Raw genomic sequence first — 19,628 nt, forward strand, 5'->3', positions numbered from 1 at the left:
GGTGATTTGCCTTAAAAAGGCCCAGCCTGAGAAATATGTTCTCTCATAGACTCTATGGAGCCTAGGAGACCAGGAATCTCCCTTCTTTAACAGATCAAAAGGGGACACAATTTCAGAGTGATAATTTTACAGATTAAAGGGCATAGAGTTTCACACCCCCGGCATTTATATGGATATGGTTATTACTGTACCATCAAGAGTTACAAATATGAAAGAATTCATAGAAACATGGTAAGACATATGAAGTAATGCACAGAGCATAAAAAGAAAAACACAACCAGAATATATACAATGAATTACAGTATAAATAAATTTATAGCCAACATAAAATTTATAAATGAATTACCATTTATAAATGGTATAGTTAAAAGTACCAATCATTTTTAGTACTATATATCCAAACTGGGAAGACATATCCTTCCTTTCTATATATAATTTAATTTTGGGCAAAGAAATTATCATTAATTTAACCAAAAGAAAATTTAAAGCTAAAAAAGATGGGGTCTGTGGCACTTTACTCATTGAGGATAGTACATCTTTAATTAATTGTGATAAACACTGAAAAGAAGATAAAATAAGTGATTAGACTCAAATGTTCCCCAGGTCTCTTCCAGCTCTAAAACTGATCTTTTGAACTAGAACTAATGAGATCATCAAGTTAAATAGTGTGGAGGCAGAAGAAAATAGAGAACAGGACAGAGCACTATAGTATAGTTAGCATCCAGGAGCTGAATGATTAACCAAAGGATCGTCAGATGGGTAGGAAAAGAACCAGGAAAGAATATTTTCTGGAAAATCTAAGGAGAAAAGTGTGTTCAGTTAAGAAGCCAGGGGAGCCTGTGGAAGGTTTGAGGAGGGATAAAAAGGTTTGGAAAGGCTGCTCTCATGAGTGGAATCATGGGAGAAAGATGTGTAAAAGGAATGCCTTGCAACTGTGAGGGCCTGGTTAGGGTTTTACAAATTTGTAGTGACAAGGGCAGTGTGGCCTCTTGATTTTCTTCAGCTTCATTTAGCAGCATTTACCTAGGAGGGAAGGTAGCAGATGGTAGAAGTGACCAAGACTGAGGTTTGGCAGGGCCCCATTGGCAATATGATAAGAGGACAAGGGTTTCAAGAGAAGAGGACAGATTAGAATCGAATTGGATCGCCAGGAGGTCAAGATGGGGAACGAGGAGAGTGTAGCTGTCATAGAGGTGATAGCCTGGGAAAGAATTGAGGCATTGAGGGGTTTAGAGGTCATTGTATGGAGATCAGATAGAATTCATGAACGAGGAAGTGATGAGTCAAAGTCATGACCATCTTTGTGTTTGAGGTGGGGTAGAGAGGATAGATCATAAGAGATGAATAAATTGAAGGATTTATTCCTTCATCATTAGGATTATTATTATGAATATGTATGTTGAAGTCTCCTAGTTTGGGGGCAGGAATTAGAGAGAGAAAGACTGGGAGTCATGTTTAGAACTCTGAGAAAAAAAAAGTGGAATATTCTAGCAGCTTCTAGAAAGTGGCAGGTATAAATGGAATGAATCTTACTGGAGGAGAGATTAAAGTAATGGTGGTAAAAGGAAAACCTATAAGTTTATAGATTGATGGACCAATAACCTTTCTCATTTTCTTTTTCTGTAAAATGATGATAATAGCTCAAAGTTATTAGGATGAACACACACACATTCCATCTATCTATCTATCTATCTATATGTATAGCACTTTGCAAACCTTAATATTGTATACATATTGATATTATTATTAACCAACTATTATGAACTCCTTTAGGACTGAAATTTTAGCACTTTTGTCTTTGTAACTCAACTAATTTGCATAGTATCTAACCTGACAGGCAGATGTTGGTTGAACTAAATCAACCTTTATAGAAAAAAAAATTTCATAAACTCTTAAGATTTGGATCTCTGAAGAACCTTAGAAATCATTTCACCCAACCCTTCATTTACAGGTAAGTTCTCTTGATCCTATTTAGTAGTAGGACATCTAGAATTAGAGGCTCAGAATAAATCTTTACATTTGAGTGTTCATTAGACAACAGGCCAGCATCTCTCTTTGGGAACTACAAAACTTCCAGGGATTTTTCTCAAAGGGAGGCCTAGGGAAGATTTGACATACTTGGCTTATAATGATATGGGTTTTTTATCTTGATATGTTACCAGATATTCTAGTTTTAGCACTTGAGTTTTCTAGACTTTGAGAGTATAAGGAGTTCAGCTTTAAAGTGGACTCTAATGAATAGTGCAAATGACAAGCATTTTCTTGGAACCATAGGCAGAGGTGTGTTTCCCTTTTGTGTTGCTAATTCCATATTTCCTGGTAAATGAAAGGGATTAGGAGGCTGTCACTGACAGAATAACACAACAGGTTATTTTCTGGCATGCTGTGTCTTGTACTTGCAATTGAAATATAATTAATGAGAAGCTTTGAAAAAAGCAAAATAGTCTTAATTACCAAATGAGTCCATCAACAGTGTTGTCATGACATTAAAGTTTTCTTGTGTCCTTGTTGGGGGGCTACAATATTCCTGATGTATGCTATCTTTTCTTAAAATAATTAATTGTGAGTCACGGCCTCAAAACTATTGAGTTTTCAGACTTTTCTTTCATAAAATTCATTTTGAAATTCCCTAGGGGAAAGGCTAAAAATTAATATGTCAAATCAAATCAATTTTCCCTAGTAAATCTAGTGGGTACCCTTCACAGTTTCCACAATTATTTTTTTTTTTCAGACCATAAGGTCATCTTGTATTGGTCTAATATTTGAATATTGCTTTTCCATCCATTTCTATAATCACAATTCTATTCTAGCTTTTTGTCACTTTTATTCCTTGAATAATTGAACTTCTACCTAGTATTATACCTATATTACCTAGTAAAGATGGAGGAAGGTGAGTTAGAAGAGAAATATAAGACATGGTCTCTGTCTTCAAGGAATTTATCATCTTGTTTGGGAGACATGACAAGCACATATAAAAGAGTTAGGAACAATGTAAGACAATATACAGTTGAAGTTTCAAAATGAAAAGTTTAGCCAAATAAGTGCTTTACAGATTTATTCAAAGAAGGGCGAGGCATCAATACAGTCAGGAAGGATGTCATGGAAGATATAAGGATTTGAACTGGATCACAAGAACAAAGACTTAGAACTGGAAGAAATCTTTGAGTCTTCATTTTCCTCTGCTGCCTCAACTGAATCTTAAAGCACAGTTAGGTTATGAATAGACAAGAAAGAAGAGTAACATCAGTTGGAGAATAGTTGAATAAGTTATGGTGTATGAATGTTATGAAATAATATTGTTCTTTAAGAAACAATCAGCAGTATGATTTCAGAAAAGCTTGGAAAGCTTTACATGAACTGATGCTAAGTGAAATGAGCAGAACCAGGAGAACATTGTATACAGCAACAAGATTGTGTGATGATCAATTCTGATGGACATGGCTCTTTTTAACAATGAGATGATTCAGGTCAATTCTAGTGGTCTTATGATGGAGAGAGCCATCTGTACCCAGAGAGAGGACTATGGGGACTGAATGTGGATCACAACATAGCATTTGCACTTTTTTTGTTGTTGTTTGCTTGCATTTTATTTTCTTTCTCATTTTTTTCCTTTTTGATCTGATTTTTTTTTGGTGTAGCATGATAATTGTAGAAATATGTATAGAAGAATTGCACATGTTTAACATATTAGATTACTTGCCAACTAGGGGAAGGGATGGGAGAAAAGGGGGGCAAAAAATTTTGGAACACAAGGTTTTGCAAGGGTAAATGTTGAAAATTATCTATGCATATGTTTTGAAAATATAAAGCTAGAGAGAGAGGGAGGGAGGGAGGGAAGGAGGAAGGAAAAGAAGGGAGAGAGGGGTTTTATTTTTTACTTTTTATTTTATTTTTGTAATATGGCCAATATGGAAATATATTTTGCATGGCTGTGCAAGTATAATTTATATCAAATTGCTTTCTCAGGGAAGAAATGAGAGGGAAGGACAGAGAGAATTTAGAACTCAGAATTTTAAAAAATATTTTAAAATGTTTTTACATGTAAATGAGAAAAAATAAATTAAGTGAAAGAAAAAAAGGGCACTGCATTTGTTCAGTCTTTGGGTTTCAGTTCTCTGTTCCTTTCTTATTGCCACCAGCTTACATCTATGTAAGGCCACACTATCTTCTGTTTTTCTGAAGGTAGATAATATCATCTTCCACAAATCCAAGTCTTTCCATATTTTCGTAAATTCACCACCTCAAGATTTCCTACACAATAGCACTATTCCAGCTTTATGCTATCTAGTTATTTTAAATAGTCTAAAACAATATTGATTAATATGGCTGACATACAGTGTCGTTTCTATCTTTTTCTTTTGATTAAATCTGCTTTAGCTGAGATCAATGATTGCTACCCTTCCTTTTTTCTAATAAATTCTACTCCTAATCATTATTATTATATTTATATAAATCTCTTATTTCCCATCCCAGCTGACTCTGCTTTACTTCTATCTCTGCCTTTCCTTTTTTTTTATTTGACCTACCCTTGTCTCCAAAGATTCCTCCTTTATCCTTTCCCCTCACTTTTTGCCCTCCTTCTTTGTCCCATTCCTCTTAATCTGCGTAACTTATCCCATTCCCTTTAATCTATATACCCTTCTATAAACCCCTTTATCCTAATTCCCCACCCTTTTTATTTCTTTATAAGTTTACAAAACTTTTATATATAACTATACATGTATGTATTGTTCCTTCTTTAACCCATTCACAATGAGTAGTTCCCAGAACTACCAGCTTTCTGCTCCCCCATCTAATTCCTTTGTATCAGTTCTTGGCTCTTGTACCTCATTTATATAACATAATTACTCTTTTTACATTTTCTTAGTGGTTTTGAAAGACTTTCTACCTGCCTCTGGGTTCCATATTGCCTCCTTTCTATCTTATGGGTTTAAATTTGCCAAAGTTTTGCTGTCCTCATTGTTGACGTTGGTTCCAGAATGTATAAGTTGGTTTTGTAGGAGATGAATGGGGGTCTGCCTGCCTTAAGTCTCTCCCCATACCAGCCTAAACTCTATTCAGCCACTAAAGTGAATTTCCTAAAGTGCAAGTCCTATCATATCACTTCCCTTATGCAGAAAATTCCAGTAGCTTCCTGTTACCACCAAAAGCAAACACAAAATGCCATTTGGCATTCAGAGCCCTTCATAACTTAGCCCCCTCTTAGTTTTCCTTACTTCTTTTACCTTACTCCCAAACATATAGTCTTCCCAGACACAATGGTTTTCTGACACATAGTAGGCACTCAAATAGTTATTGATTGATTAATATTCCTTCAGCTGTCTTCCCCTCCATTTCTGGGTATCCCAGACATTTCTTTTTAACCATCAGAGCTATAATGACCTCCTTCTTTCCATTCCTGCTCTAAATGAAAGCTTTTTAAATATAAAAATCCCTGAATTTCAGCGAGACTGATGTCAGTACCTGAGAATGGAAAAGAGATTTGCTCTGTTACTTAAGATTATTCCAGATAAAAGTTTATATGTTAAAGAAGTGAAAAAAAAGAAAATATAAATGGACTATCTTGGGAGGGGGTAGAGTCTCTGTAATTTTAGGTCCTCATATAGAAGCTAGGTCATGATTTGTTAAGAGATGTATTCAGTCACTGGCTGAGCTAGATGACCTCGGAGGTTCTTTCCAACTGAGATTCCATTTTGTCCTTGAGAGAAAAATTAGAAGTAATGAATAAAGAATGTAGAGAGACATATTTAGGTATAATGCAAGGTGATTGACCAAAAATAGAATGGGTAGTAACAAAAAGTAAATTTTGCATCACTGGAGGTCTGCAAGTGGGAGGTAGGATGTTATAGCGGAGATTCCTCTTCAAGTGTATGTTGGAATAGATAATTTCTAAAATCAGATCAAAGTTTTTATGATTATTTGCTTCTAGAATTTCTTCATGAATTGTAGAGTATAGTATGATACATACTGGTAGAGTAGTAATGGGATTGCAGGACCAGAAGCAGGGGCTTTGAGGTAGTGCTCTATGTTCCTGATGGAGCAGGCCAGGACAGGTCTCAAACACAAAGCACACTGAATTCTCATCCTTCAGATGAGCAATTTTCTAGTAATTTAGTATGATACTAAATGTTATCAAAGCTATTTCTTAAAATTCCCAGTGAATTAGGAATGTGACCTTTTTTTTCTACCTAGAAGATGTTTTTAGACTTCAGTCTATTAGCTGATTCAGATTTGACTTTAAATCTCTTAGTTGTGATTCTTGTTTCAACTGCAGTCTAGAACTTGTGCTTGGTTACTATAAAGACATGATATGGGGTTTTTCAGCTCATTGGTTTTTTTGTAGGTTCTTTTTCTGTTACTTGTATTTTTAAAAATTATTATAGCTTTTTATTGACAGAACATATGCTTGGTAATTTTTCAACAATGACCCTTGGAAACACTTCTGTCCCAACTTTTCCCTTCCTTCCCTCCACCCCCTCCCCTAGATGGCAGTGTTCTTTCATTGGATGTAGCTGGTTCTTTTCAGTTCATTGTTAATCCCATATTGTTGCCAATAACTTTAGGAGTGTTTACTTCTAAGGAAGGGGAGATGAATGACAGGTCATGCTAGATTTGTATGCTGTGGACAAAGGATAACTTACTGTATGAAGTTAGGGCTAAGTATCTATTTGCTTTGGGAAATGTGGTGAACCAAATAAAAATAGGGAAGCTGGTAATACTATCAGATTAACAAAAGCCTCTTATCACACTGGATTTTCTGTCTCCCCCATTCCCAACCCTTTTTCCTGACTTTCTGCTTTGACACACTGTCTTTTAGAAGGTGATGGAATCACAAGTGACCTATTATTCTATTGATATCTAGCAATGTGCTTACAGTAGTGTGACAAAAGCTCTATTAATGTCAGTACATGAGCATCCTTTTAAATAATACCTGATGTTTTGTTTAAAAAAAGAAAAAAAAAGACTAATCTCTGAAGAACTATCATGGGGAAAAAGCATTAATTTTTTTTTCTGCTTGGCCCAAAAGATCAGAACTAAGAGCAATGATTGGACGTTATAAACAGCAAATTTAGGTTTGGCATTGGGGTTACTCCCCACCCCCCCAAAAAAAAACCTTCCTCACAATTAGAACAAAATCCAAAAAGAGAGACTGCTCAAAGGGTAGTAGTTTTTCCTTTTCTAGAAATCTTTAAGAAAACTCTTGATGGTTACTTGTCTTCTGTATTGTAGAATTTTATTCCTGTATGTGTTGGATTAGATGGCCTCTGTGTGCATTTTCCAGTCTGAGATTCTGTGACCTTTGTTCACTGTTGGTGATATAAAGATCTAAAACAGATTTTTTTTTTTAACTTCAAGGACTTTATTGTTTAATAAGTTGGACATTGCATGTATACATAAGTATGATTGAAGTTGAAATGTGATGATATGGACAGGAAGGAGAGAAATACCTCACTGTCTATTTGTGTGTGTGTGTTTTGCTAATTTTTTATAACAACAATCACTTCTCAATAGCCTCTTTATGGTATTATTTATAAAAACTAAAACCGTACTTAAACAAAATGCTTACTTCAACACAGCTGATTGATAGGATATCTGATACTTATAGCCAACCACTTGCCAATAAAAATTAAGGAAGGTTGTTTCAATATTAGTCATGTGGAAATAGAATTAACAACTTGCCACAAGAGGTATAAAATCTTGCTCAAACAGCAAACTCCCTGAAAATTAGAGTGGACCATGTAGAAATCAATGATACAATAGGCTAACAAGAATTATTAAAACAAAGACAGAAGACAAAAAAAAAAAAAAAAACAATGTAAAAGTATATCTTATAGCAGAAACAACTGACTTGGAAAATAGATCTTAATAAAATTGAATCTCATAACTAAGAAATATCTAAGATAAGATTGAATCATACCACACTGCTCAGTAAATGCTTATTGAGTTTTCTCTTCAAGATAAAATATGTTTATTGAATGTCATAACTACTGTTATGCCAAAATACTGTAGCAATAGTAAAAACTACCCAGATCTCTTAGAATCAGAGGGCAAAGTAGAAATAGAAAGAATTCACCTTTGACTTCCTGAAAGAAACCACAAAACAAAATCTACATCCACCCCCAATAGCATTATAGCCAAAATTGAGAACTTCCAGGTCAAAGAACAATACTAAACATGGCCAGAAAGAAAGCTATTGAATAACAATAGTTAGGATCACATATAATTTAGCAGCCACCACATAAAGGAATGAGAAACTTTCCTAGAAGGGAAAGAATAGAGGCTTACAGCCAAGAATAAAAACTGAATATAATACTACCAAGGAAAAAATGGATCCTAAATGAGACAGAAGACTTCCAAATATTCTTGATTAAAAGACCAAAGTTAAATAGAAACTTTAAAGTTCAAACACGAGGATTAAGAGAAACATAACATAGAAACCATGAATGAATAGTGATAATTGACAAACAAGAATAAACTGTGAGAAGATAATATATGTGGCCTCTCTGAACCCTATTAGGAGTCATGGAGAGAGTCTATTTAGATAAGACCTGTGAGTGATTGCATTATATGTTGATGAGAAGAATGAAAAGAGTCGGGGAGACTAATCTACCAGATGAGAGAGGTGGTGAGGGAAGTAAAAGGAACTGGAAATGGGCAAGATGTGAATTGAGAAATGGCTAAATAAGTTGTTGCATACAGGATCATAGAATCACAAATGACGAGCTGGAAGGAAAATTAGAGGCCATCTATCCCAATTCCCTGAAGAAAGTGAGAACCAACAAGGGATCCGTTGCCAGTTATTTAGAAGTAGCTCCTTCAGAACTCTCTTGGTAAAAGCAATCCTCATCATCCTTAAGAAGATCTGATGCTAAGAAAATGGAAGTACCCAGTTGCTCCCCTTCTCTACTTGTACTGGATGACTTCTCTCTCAATCCATGAACCATTTGTAATCATAATGTTATTTCTGAAAAGATAGGATAGACTATGACATGATTCTGGGCAGAACCTTGAGATATTTCTTTTATAACAGGAGCTATTATGTCTAGGTGTTTAACCATTACCCCTAATGTTCACTCCCAGAGCTGACTAGCAGTTTTAAGGGGACAACAGCATCCAGGAATATAACACAAGTATATTAACCTAATTATAATGGCATATTACTGTGCTGTAAGAAACAATTAATACTGAGAAGCATAGGAAAAATAATAAGGACTGATGCAAACCCAGGAAAATGCTGAATCAAACTCGGGAAAAATGTATACAGAACAGTATAGATGGTAGAAAAAGGAAATGTTGTGTCTGAGTATGTAGTGACTAAGTATGAGTCCAAAAAAAGAGATGAAAAGGCATTTCTCTCCCTTTGTGGAGGTGAAAGAATTTTCATATGTTTTGCTGAACTGTTGTTTTCTTTTCTTTTTTTCCCTTTTATTATAACGAATGGCTCATTCTGAGCAACTTGACAAAGATGACAAAAGTTGAGAATATTCTGTGCTGGAGATTGTAGAAAGACAGGCATTCTAATACATTATTGGGGGAGCTGTTAATTAGTATAATAATAATGGAAAGCATTTTGGAGTTAGGCAAATAAAATGATTAGAGATTCCATTGCTAGGTATGTAACTTGCACCAGGAGGTCACTGACAAAAAGAAAGTTTTCACTTAAATCAAAATCAAAATATTTATATGTATGTAAATTAATTTATATATTTATATTTATATTTTCATATATACCAAAACCGTTATAGTAGCATTTTTAGTGATAACAAGGAATTAGAAACAAAGTAGATGTCTTTTGAGAAGTGCTTCAAAAAATTGTAATAGAAAAATATAATGTAATATTATTGTGCAGTAGGAAGCAGCAAATATGATAAATGCACGTAGAAAGACATGAACAACCACAGAAAAATTTAAAATGAGTCAGACATGGTGACACATAAGCTCTAGTTAAGGCTACTTGAGAGACTGAGCCATTCTTTTGAAGAGGTGGGGAAAGGGGATGCATGGATGTGCACACTTGTAAATATTAGATTTTTTTGATGTATCACTGGATTTTAAAAAATTGTTTTGCTAGATTTTTTCTCTTCCTGTTTATAGTTCTTCTTTTAAAAAAATACATTATGTGTAATGATTCTGTGGGAAGGGGGAAGGAAAAAATTGAGGTAATATAAAAACCAAAAAATCTTTGAAAAATCTGTATTTGTATAAATGTAATTTGTATAAATTATAAATAAAAATTTAATAAATCTCCATCCAAAATATACACTATCTCCATCCACTTTCTGGAAGGAGGTGGTAGAAGGCTGCACTAGGAAATATAGGTGATATAAAACAGAGTATCAATATAAACTTATTTTTAAAGAAATAAATGTGACAAGAACCTTAAAAAGAAATTTAGAAACCACTGTGGAAAATGTGATAGATGAGCTTTGTTGAATAGAGGAATTCTCATATCAGTGAGAGTACAACTGGAATTATGTTGCATAAAACTTATGAGTGAAATCAGTACGATTTCATTATTCCCTTCATTGATGTTCAGGAGTCCAGAGATCTGAGTAGGTAAATTAGAATTAGAGATTGCCCAGATTCGAAGATTATTAAGTGACAGAAAGTTAAGCAATGGTGTGATTGAGCGCTACCCTGGAGACATTTATATGGTGGAAAGAAGGCAACAGATGCAAGAAATGTAATGGTGGTAGAAAAATTTGGCATCTGATTAAATATATAGGGTGAGTGAAGGCTCTGTTCCATGTTTTTTTTTTTAAACTATGCAAATAATTTTCTTAGCCTACATTATATGCAAATAAAATTAAGAATTTATTATAATGGTATAACAACATAAATTTAAACATATAATAGAAATATGCATAGCTATTTGCTGACTTAAAATGCTTTATGATTTTCATATTTACAACTTGTAAAAATAGTAACCATAATAATATTGTTAATATAATTGAAGGGATAGACTTTTTTTCTCTCCACATGCAGAGTTTTTCAAAACATGATATCATTAATAATAGCACTACTTTTATACAATTTTTTTTCATTTGTTAAGTCATTTCAGTCATAGCCAACTTTGTGACCCTATTTAAGGTTTTCTTGGCAAAGATACTGGAGTGGTATGCTATTTCTTTCTCATTTTATAGATGAGGAGACTGAGGCAAACAGAGTTGAGTGACATGCCCAAGGTCATATAGGTCGAATTTGAACTCAAGTCTTCCCAACTCCAGGTCAAATGCTCTTTTCACCTAGCTGCTCCTCTTTTTCAATAACTAATCCAGTATTTTTTCTTTAAAAGAATCACAGAAAATTTTGTTTTGCACAAATAAAATATTACAAATAAGTAGTAAAATTTTTATCCCTTTTTTTGAAAAATCAGAATTTTTTATTCATCGACAGCCATATTATATTCTTATAATACCATTTTTAGGATTAAACATCGTATTAAACAATCTCTATACTAGATTTCCCTGTTAGTTGGAATGCTTTCTCCATATTGGTCCTGATTTAGACATTGATTTTTAACTTTGTTTTCACAATTAAAAATCAAATGAGTATATTTATTGTATTTGTATGAGAAATATCCTGTAATTTTGGCTTTTGCTTCACGTGCCTCCACTTCTTTTTTCCTCTTAACAGCGAGGGGTAGAGGGCAGAGGAGGACACCCTATAGTTTGGAAAAGTTTGCCATACTGAGACGTAATCTGTGGAGGTAGGGTGGGGTACAATATGTGATTTCCATTGTGTCACACAAAGCAGGGAACTTCCCACATTGCATGACTCATCTCCCATTTCTTGCCGGAGATGTACTCTTCTACAGCCAATATTGCCATACATTTGTGAATTGCAAAATTTTTTTTTTCCCTAAATGAAAAGTTGGTATCCTTGGACATCTATCTTCACTTAGGTTCTTCTGAAATATAGAATTACATCAGTCATTAATCAGTCTGTTGTTGCTTAAAGAAGCAACAGAATGAGTACAGAGGCAACTCTCAATCCTTAGTACAGGAGGAAAGAGGTACATACGATCCAGAAAAATTTTAAAGCAATGCCTTTAATAACCTCTAGCATCTAGTGCCCAGAACATTGGGAGCTGAAGGGAGGGTGGGACTCATGGGAACAGAAAATGAAGAGCAAAGAAAAAGGATCTTTTGAGGTTTAAACAGAAACAAAAATGAGCTTACAATTAGACCCAAATGTTATAATCACAGAACATCACATTGGAGAGAGGACAGAAAAATCATTGTTATTTAACTAATCTCCATATTCCCTAGAAGACCAATATTTTGTTTCAAGTGAATGCCTACAACATTTAACAAACCTTTAATGAAATAATGATTAAAGTACCTGTGTGTCAGGCTACAAATTGTAGCTACTGCAGGGTTCCTGCCTGCGTGGAGTTTATAGAGTTGAAAACTGAGCAAATCCACAAACAGCCATGGTACAAGAGGCCTTTCTTCCCTGACCAAACCCAGTGGAAGTTTTCTTCACCAATGCAAACTTTCTATGTTTCTTTAACTTGTGGCCCTGTACAATTGCTTGGGGCACTGCCCCAAGTCTCACAGATCAGGTGTCAGAGGTAGTACTTGAACACATATGTCTGATTCCAAATCCCATACTCTAACTGCTTATTTCTTAATACAAGACAATACCTCCTAACTCATATATTAGAATACAGTAGCATAGATGTCATTTGTCCCTCAGAGCTCATCTCTTGCTGCCTCTGATCCTGAAGGAAATTGAGAGTGGAGATAAACTCATAGTTATGACTGGCTTCCAATTTATCATATTGAAAATTCATCCTGTGCCACTAAGTGGGTGTTAAAAATGCAATAGATATAGGCCTTATTCCCCCAGGAGGAAGAAATGAAGAGCTCTTCATTCTGATAGAGGAGCTTATAGAGAGAACTTAACGATGCAGAGAGTACTTTTCGTGCATTATCTCATTTGATCCTCACAACCACATAGCTCTAGTGTGTGGTCTGCACATCAGACATGTAAGTGGCTTGCCCCTGTTTGGGAGCATTTGAGTGCAGCCTTTCTAAGGCCAAATCTGAAATTCTTTTTTTTTTTTTTTTTTTTTTTTTATTTAATAGCCTTTAATTTACAGGATATATACATGGGTAACTTTACAGCATTAACAATTGCCAACTCTTGTTCCAATTTTTCACCTCTTACCCCCCCCACCCCCTCCCCTAAATGGCAGGATGACCAGTAGATGTTAAATATATTAAAATATAACTTAGATACACAATAAGTATACATGACCAAAACATTATTTTGCTGTACAAAAAGAATCAGACTCTGAATTATTGTACAATTAGCTTGTGAAGGAAATCAAAGATGCAGGTGTGCATAAATATAGGGACTGGGAATTCAATGTAATGGTTTTTAGTCATCTCCCAGAGTTCTTTTTCTGGGTATAGTTAGTTCAGTTCATTACTGCTCCATTAGAAATGCAAATCTGAAATTCTTTGCACTGTGCCAGATCAGAACACTGTCAGTCTCTTCCCTTGTACTATATTATGGATAGAGAGATAGTGGATGGAGAGTGAAGCCTGGGAGACTCACTGATATATACTGACTGTAGGATTGGTACTTTGGCTTCTTGGTACTCTAGTCTACTCCTTTACACTATAAATTCCAGAAAAGGCATCAATCTGCAGATTGATGTAGTAGTAGAAATGAGCTTTCCTTAAGGTTCTCTGCACCAGTGAAATCATAGGTACTGTCTCTATCCCTTTGTTATTGTCATTCAATCATTTTCAGTTGTATCTGATTCTTCATGATCCCATTTGGGATTTTCTTGGCAGAGATACTAGGATGGTTTGCCATTTTCTTCTCTAGCTTATTCTACACATGAGGAAACTGAGGCAAATGGGGTTAAATGACTTGACCAGAGTCACACAGCTAGTAAGTATCTGTTGGATCAAACATTAAACATTTATTAACTGCCTTCTATTTGCCAGAAAGATAAAAGACATTCCCTGCTCTCAAAGAGCCCACAGTCTAATGGAAATATGCAACAACATGTAGACAGCTTCATACAAACAAGCTACTAGGAAAGCTAGCAAGAGCAGATGACTTTGGTGGGAGATAAATGAATTGAATTTCGGACATGTTTGAACATCTGAGGGATATCTTATATGACATGTCCAGTGGGCAGTTGGAGATGTATAATTGAAGAGCAATAGAAAGGTTAGTGGGTTTGAGTCCTTAGCATAGAAATGATCATTGAATTAAAGATGTAAAATGGTTAGGGTCACAGCTGGTTTCTAAGATGAGATTTAAACCCAAATCTTCCTGGACTCCAGCTTCTATATTCTAGCAAACACTGTTGTTCTTAGTTTTTGCTTCTTTTCCTACTCTTAATGCAAATTCCTAAAATGACATCATTTGGAAAAGGTTGCAGTTAATTAGATCATACCTTATCTCACATCACTTAACTTTTTAGCTCCTGGCTGAAATTTGGGAAGTGCCACAGAATCATTAGCAACACATACACTCTTTCCATTGGAAAAACAGCTTCTAAAATGATTTTACCCATTCCATAATCATCTTATTGGCTCTGTTTCAGATCTTGCCTCTAAGGTTCTGAAGCTTCCATTTATTTGAGGATTTGTAGCCTCCAGTTTATAAATGTCAAGTTCACCTTGTGGAAGGTTAATTTGGCTACAGAGACATTAATCTGAGACATCTAATAAGATGGCTTATTGTTTTTTCAGATCAACATGGATTCCTGGTTCTTTCTTATTCTGCTCAGCAGTGGCCTGACATGCCTCAGTGCTAGCAATGCCTCAACAGGTAAGGCTTCCCTTATTTCTGAGTCAATCTCCAACATTCTTGCTGTCATCTTTTAAGTAAAGGTGTAGTTAAGATTCCTACCCCAAAAACATTTGTTTTAGGGGTTAAATGAAAAATATATTTCCTACTTTCTTCAGCTAATGGTCCCTTATAGGAAAACCCATCTCAATTAAAGAATAGACAGCTGCACAGCTGGTAGCAGGGCTACAACAATTTTTGAGGATAGGCCATAGCAACCCCTCCTTCTTGCCTTGCTTTTGGTGACTGTATTGGGAGCCTGATGTGATATTTCCTTGTGCTTTAGTGTTTGCAGTGTCACCTTCAATAGGAGTTACCTCAACCACATCTGTCAGGTCAGCTAAAGCGCCCACCGTAGAGCCTGATAAAGAGGAGGCCATGAGCTCCAAGGACTTCAGTCCAAACTCTTCGCTGACTCCTCTTCCCACCACACCAACACTCAGCCCACCTGTGATTCTGGAGCCCACTTACCTAACAACTGCCAACTCCTCAGACTCTGTTACCAATGTGACCACAAGGACAGAGGTAGCCGAGCCCAACGCCACCTCACTTGCTGCAAATGGAACTTGGCTTCTTGATCCAGGCTTTAGAGACACCAAGACAGAGCCGTGGGAGCAGAATTTCAGCACTGCAGGAACACCACCAGATGCTTTCACCCCTTCAGGTACTGGAAAAGATCTTTGTTCTCTTTCTTGTTTGGGACTTATTTTTACTTACTGCCTAAGACATTTTAATGGAGGCCCAATTAGGAAATATTCAGAATGTCTGCTCAGCATGGTCACAAATGAGAGGAGTAAAGAAAGAAGATACTGAAGGTCATCTCGTTCATCCTTCCACTTTGGGCAGGACTTCACTTTAGCCAGGCCCAATGCCCCTCCGCCCCCCGCTTCCCCCCCCCCCCCCCCCCCCCCCCCCCCCCCCCCCCAAAAAAAAAAAAAAAGATTCCTAGAAACAATTTTACATTTACTTTGGTCACCTATTCTGTATAGTGCTTAACATCTCTCCCAATACTCTGAATACTTCAAGTTTGTATTTTCAGTCCACCAAGGATGTGCCTAATATTTCTTAGGAATGTTTTTTTAAGGAGCAGCTAGGTGGCACAGTGGATAGGGCACCAGCCCTGAAGTCAGGAGGATCTGAGTTCAAATCTGGTCTCAGACACTTAACATTTCCTGCCTGTGTGACCCTGAGCAAGTCATTTAACCCCAATTGGCTTGGGGGAAGGGAGGAGGGAAGGAATGATTTTTATGTTCCCTAGGCCAAGGACCCCAAAGACACCATCATTTCTTCTCCCTGAGGTCTTAGAGCACTGCCATCTTGAGAAAGCAGTTTGCATTTCCTTTGCGAGATCTTAGTTCCCTAAAAAGAGACAGAAAACTCTGGCCCTGGAGTCTAGACAGAGCTGAGTTCAAATTCTCCCTCAGATGCCTACTATCTATATGACCCTTGACAACTCACTGAAGCGTTATCTGCCTCAGTTTCCTCATCTATAAAATAGGGATAATAATAGCATCCACCTGCCAAGGTTGTTTTGGAGATCAAATGAGATACTATTTGTAAAGTGCTTAGCACAAAGCCTGGATCATTGTAGGTGCTTAATACATATTTGCTCCCTTCACTTTTCCACTCTTCCTAACATCTTCTGCCCCTTGAGCTCAGCGTGGGATCTGCTCTATTCCCTCTGCAGCTATGGCCTTTGCTTCTCTTTGGTTTCCTTCAAAATTCTGTTCTAGCACACACCACATCAGTGGCTAGACCCCCCAATTGAGAGTAGGGTCAAGAAATAGTTCTTGTAGAAAGGATTCTAAGAGGTGGTTGTAAAGAGAAATGAATTCTAGATGTAGAGATCAGCAATAGAATATTCATCTCCTAGAGTATCTATCATATATCAGGAACAACAAGAGTTGGTTGGTTAGACAGGAAAGTAGAATGGAGTTATGAATGATAAAGTAGGAAAGGTAGGATGAGGCTAACTTGCAAGAGCCTTAGAGACAAATAGAACATATTTTAAATCCTAGAGACACAAAAGGGAGTTAAGTAGGGAAGCATCATGGTCAGACTTGTGCTTTAAGAAAATCACTCATCTTCAAAGTGATATGTACAAAGTGATATATATATACAAGTGGAAGAGGAAAGATACTTAAGGCAGAGAAATTAATTTGCATGAAAATCTGAATTAGGGTGGTAGGCAGAGAGAAGGAGATAGTTGTGAAAGATGTTGCAAAGAAATAGCAAAGTTTAGCAACTAGTTTGATATTTAAGATGAAGGAGAGTAAGAAGTCAAGTATAATACTAAGACTGCTACATAGATGACTAGAAAAAAGGCAATACTCTTGACAGGAATAAAGTTGTGAAAAAGTGAGTTTGGAGTGAAAGGACAAAAAGATTATCAGTTCTGTTTTGGGCATGTTGAGTGTAAAATACCTATCAGATGTACAATTTTAAATATCCAATAGGCAGCTATAGGTATACTACAGGCTCTTAGGAATGAATCTAGATTTTAGATTTTTAGATTTGGAAGTCATCTGTATACAGGTGATAATTAAAATCATAGGAGCTAGTGAAGTCATTAAATGAATAAGGGAGAATAGGAGAAAGTCCATATGAAAAACTTAATAATACCCACTGTTAGGAATTGTGAGAGGGATGGTGAGCTAACAAAGGAGACAAAGAAGCCATCAAACATATAGGAAAAAAAATCATGAGAGAATAGTGGTGTGCCCAAGGGGAGTATCTGAAAGGAGAAGTAAGCAGCAATATCAAATGCTGCAGAGAGGTTAAGAAAAATCAGAATTGGGGAAATACCGTTACATTTGACAATTAATTGATCACTAGCAACTCTGGAGAGAGTAATTTCAGTTAAGTATAATGTTGGAAGCCAGAAGTCTTCCTCACCCTAAAATTGTTATATAGTGCTTAAAGAACAGGGTCTGTTATGCCTATTTTTGTATTTCCAGTGCTGATCACATAGTAAGTGCTTAGTAAAATTCTGAGGAATTCATTGGGAAAGAGTTGTTTGTTAGAATTTGTCCCTACAGACCTCTTCTGAAATAAGTGAGGGAATTCTTGAGGCTCTCTGGGAGAAAGTTAGCATATGGAGCAGCTAGGTCTTGCAGAGGATAGAACACTGGCGTCAGGAGAACCTAAATTCAAATCCGACCTCAGAAACTTGACATTTTCTAGCTGTGTGATTCTGGGCAAGTCACTTAACCTCAATTGCCTAAAAAATTAGCACATACTCTGAACGTCAGGTCTAGAATAATGTCACTTCCTCTTCCTTTAAAAGAATATAATTATAATTAAAGCAAGTCAAAAAATCAACTACTCTCCTTTTGGCAAAAAAGAGAGTTCCAGTCATTCAGATAATTGAAGTTTCCCTATCATCTAGGTAATCAACTCTTGCTAAGATATGACCTGGCTACTATTTTTAAAAAAAAAAAACTTTTAAAAAATTATTAATTTTTTAAAACATCATTTTCTTTTCAAATTTTGTGTTCCAAATTTTCTCTCTTCCTTCCATGCTCTCCCCCACTACTGAGAAGGCAAATAATATGATATCAATTGCATGCAAAATCATGCAAAATATATTTGCACATTACCCATACTGCAAAAAATAAAGAAAGAAAGAAATGAAAAAAAAAAAAAGAGTATATATACTCAAGAGTTCATCAGTTCTCTGGAGGTGAGTCGCATTTTTTCATCCTATGTCATTTGTAATTGTCTTATATTATTGTATTGATCAGAGTAGCCAAGACTTTCATAGTTGATCATCACTACAACATTGTTGTTGATGTGCATAGTAATTTCCCACTTCTTATTTATTTTCAATTCATATAGTTTCTGAAACTACTCACCTTATTTCTTAAAATAATACTCCATCATAATCATATGCCACAACTTGTTCAGCCATTCTCCAATTGATGAGCACTTCTTGATTTCCAATTCTTTCTCGTCAGAAAAAGAGCTGCTAAAAATATATTTGAACACATTGATTCTTTTCCTTCTTCTTTGATCTCTTTGGAATACAGACCCAGTAGTGGTACTGCTGGGTTAAAGGGTATGTACAGTTTTATAGTCCTTTGGGCTTAATTCCAAATTGTTCTCCAGAATGGTTGGTCCAGTTCATTACTTCACTAACAGTTCATTAGTTTCTTCATCCCCTCCAGCATTTGTAATTTCTGATAGGTATGAGTAGAGTTTCTAAATCTGCATTTCTATCATCAATAGTGACTTAGAGTGATTTTTAAATATGACTATAGATAGATTTGATTTCTTCTGAACACTGTTCATATCCTTTGGCCATTTATTAGTTGGAAAAATGGTTCTTGTTTTTATAAATTTTATTGTGTCCTATATAGAAGTCTTTATCAAATTAAAACTTTTTAATATTACTTCATCGTATATAGTATCATTTAGCAAAATGAAGTTTTAATTAAGTCTATTTTAGCTGTTGCTTTGTCTGAGATCATGATTGCTAACGCTGATTTTTTTTTTTTTTATTTCAGCTGAAGCATATTAGATTCTTCTCTAGTTCTTTATTTTAACTCTTTGTGTGCCTCTTTCTGTTTCAAATGTGTCTCTTGTAAATAGCATAGTATTGGATTCTACTTCCTAATCCATTCTGCTATCTGCTTACATTTTATGAGTAAGCTCATTCTATTCACATTCACAGTTAATGATTACTAATTATATATTTCCTTCTATCATTTCTTTTTAGGTTTATCCTTCTCTCTCTCTCTTCATCCTTTCCCTTCTCAGAAGTCTCTTTTGCTTCTGATCACTGCCTCTCTTAATCTCGCTCTCTTTTA

At 35.6% G+C, this 19,628-nt stretch overlaps 1 protein-coding gene across 2 annotated transcripts in view; it reads left to right on the plus strand.

Annotated features, from left to right (window-relative positions):
- Positions 1-19,628, plus strand: part of PTPRA (protein tyrosine phosphatase receptor type A) — a 194,249-nt gene that overhangs the window by 134,893 nt on the left and 39,728 nt on the right. For both annotated transcript variants that reach the window (XM_031941764.1, XM_031941765.1), the window contains exons 4-5: positions 14,724-14,802; positions 15,107-15,484. In XM_031941764.1, coding sequence (XP_031797624.1) covers positions 14,724-14,802; positions 15,107-15,484 — 457 coding nt within the window. The remainder of the gene's footprint in view (positions 1-14,723; positions 14,803-15,106; positions 15,485-19,628) is intronic.

Source organism: Sarcophilus harrisii, chromosome 6 (assembly GCF_902635505.1).
Source record: "Sarcophilus harrisii chromosome 6, mSarHar1.11, whole genome shotgun sequence".
NCBI lineage: Eukaryota > Metazoa > Chordata > Mammalia > Dasyuromorphia > Dasyuridae > Sarcophilus > Sarcophilus harrisii.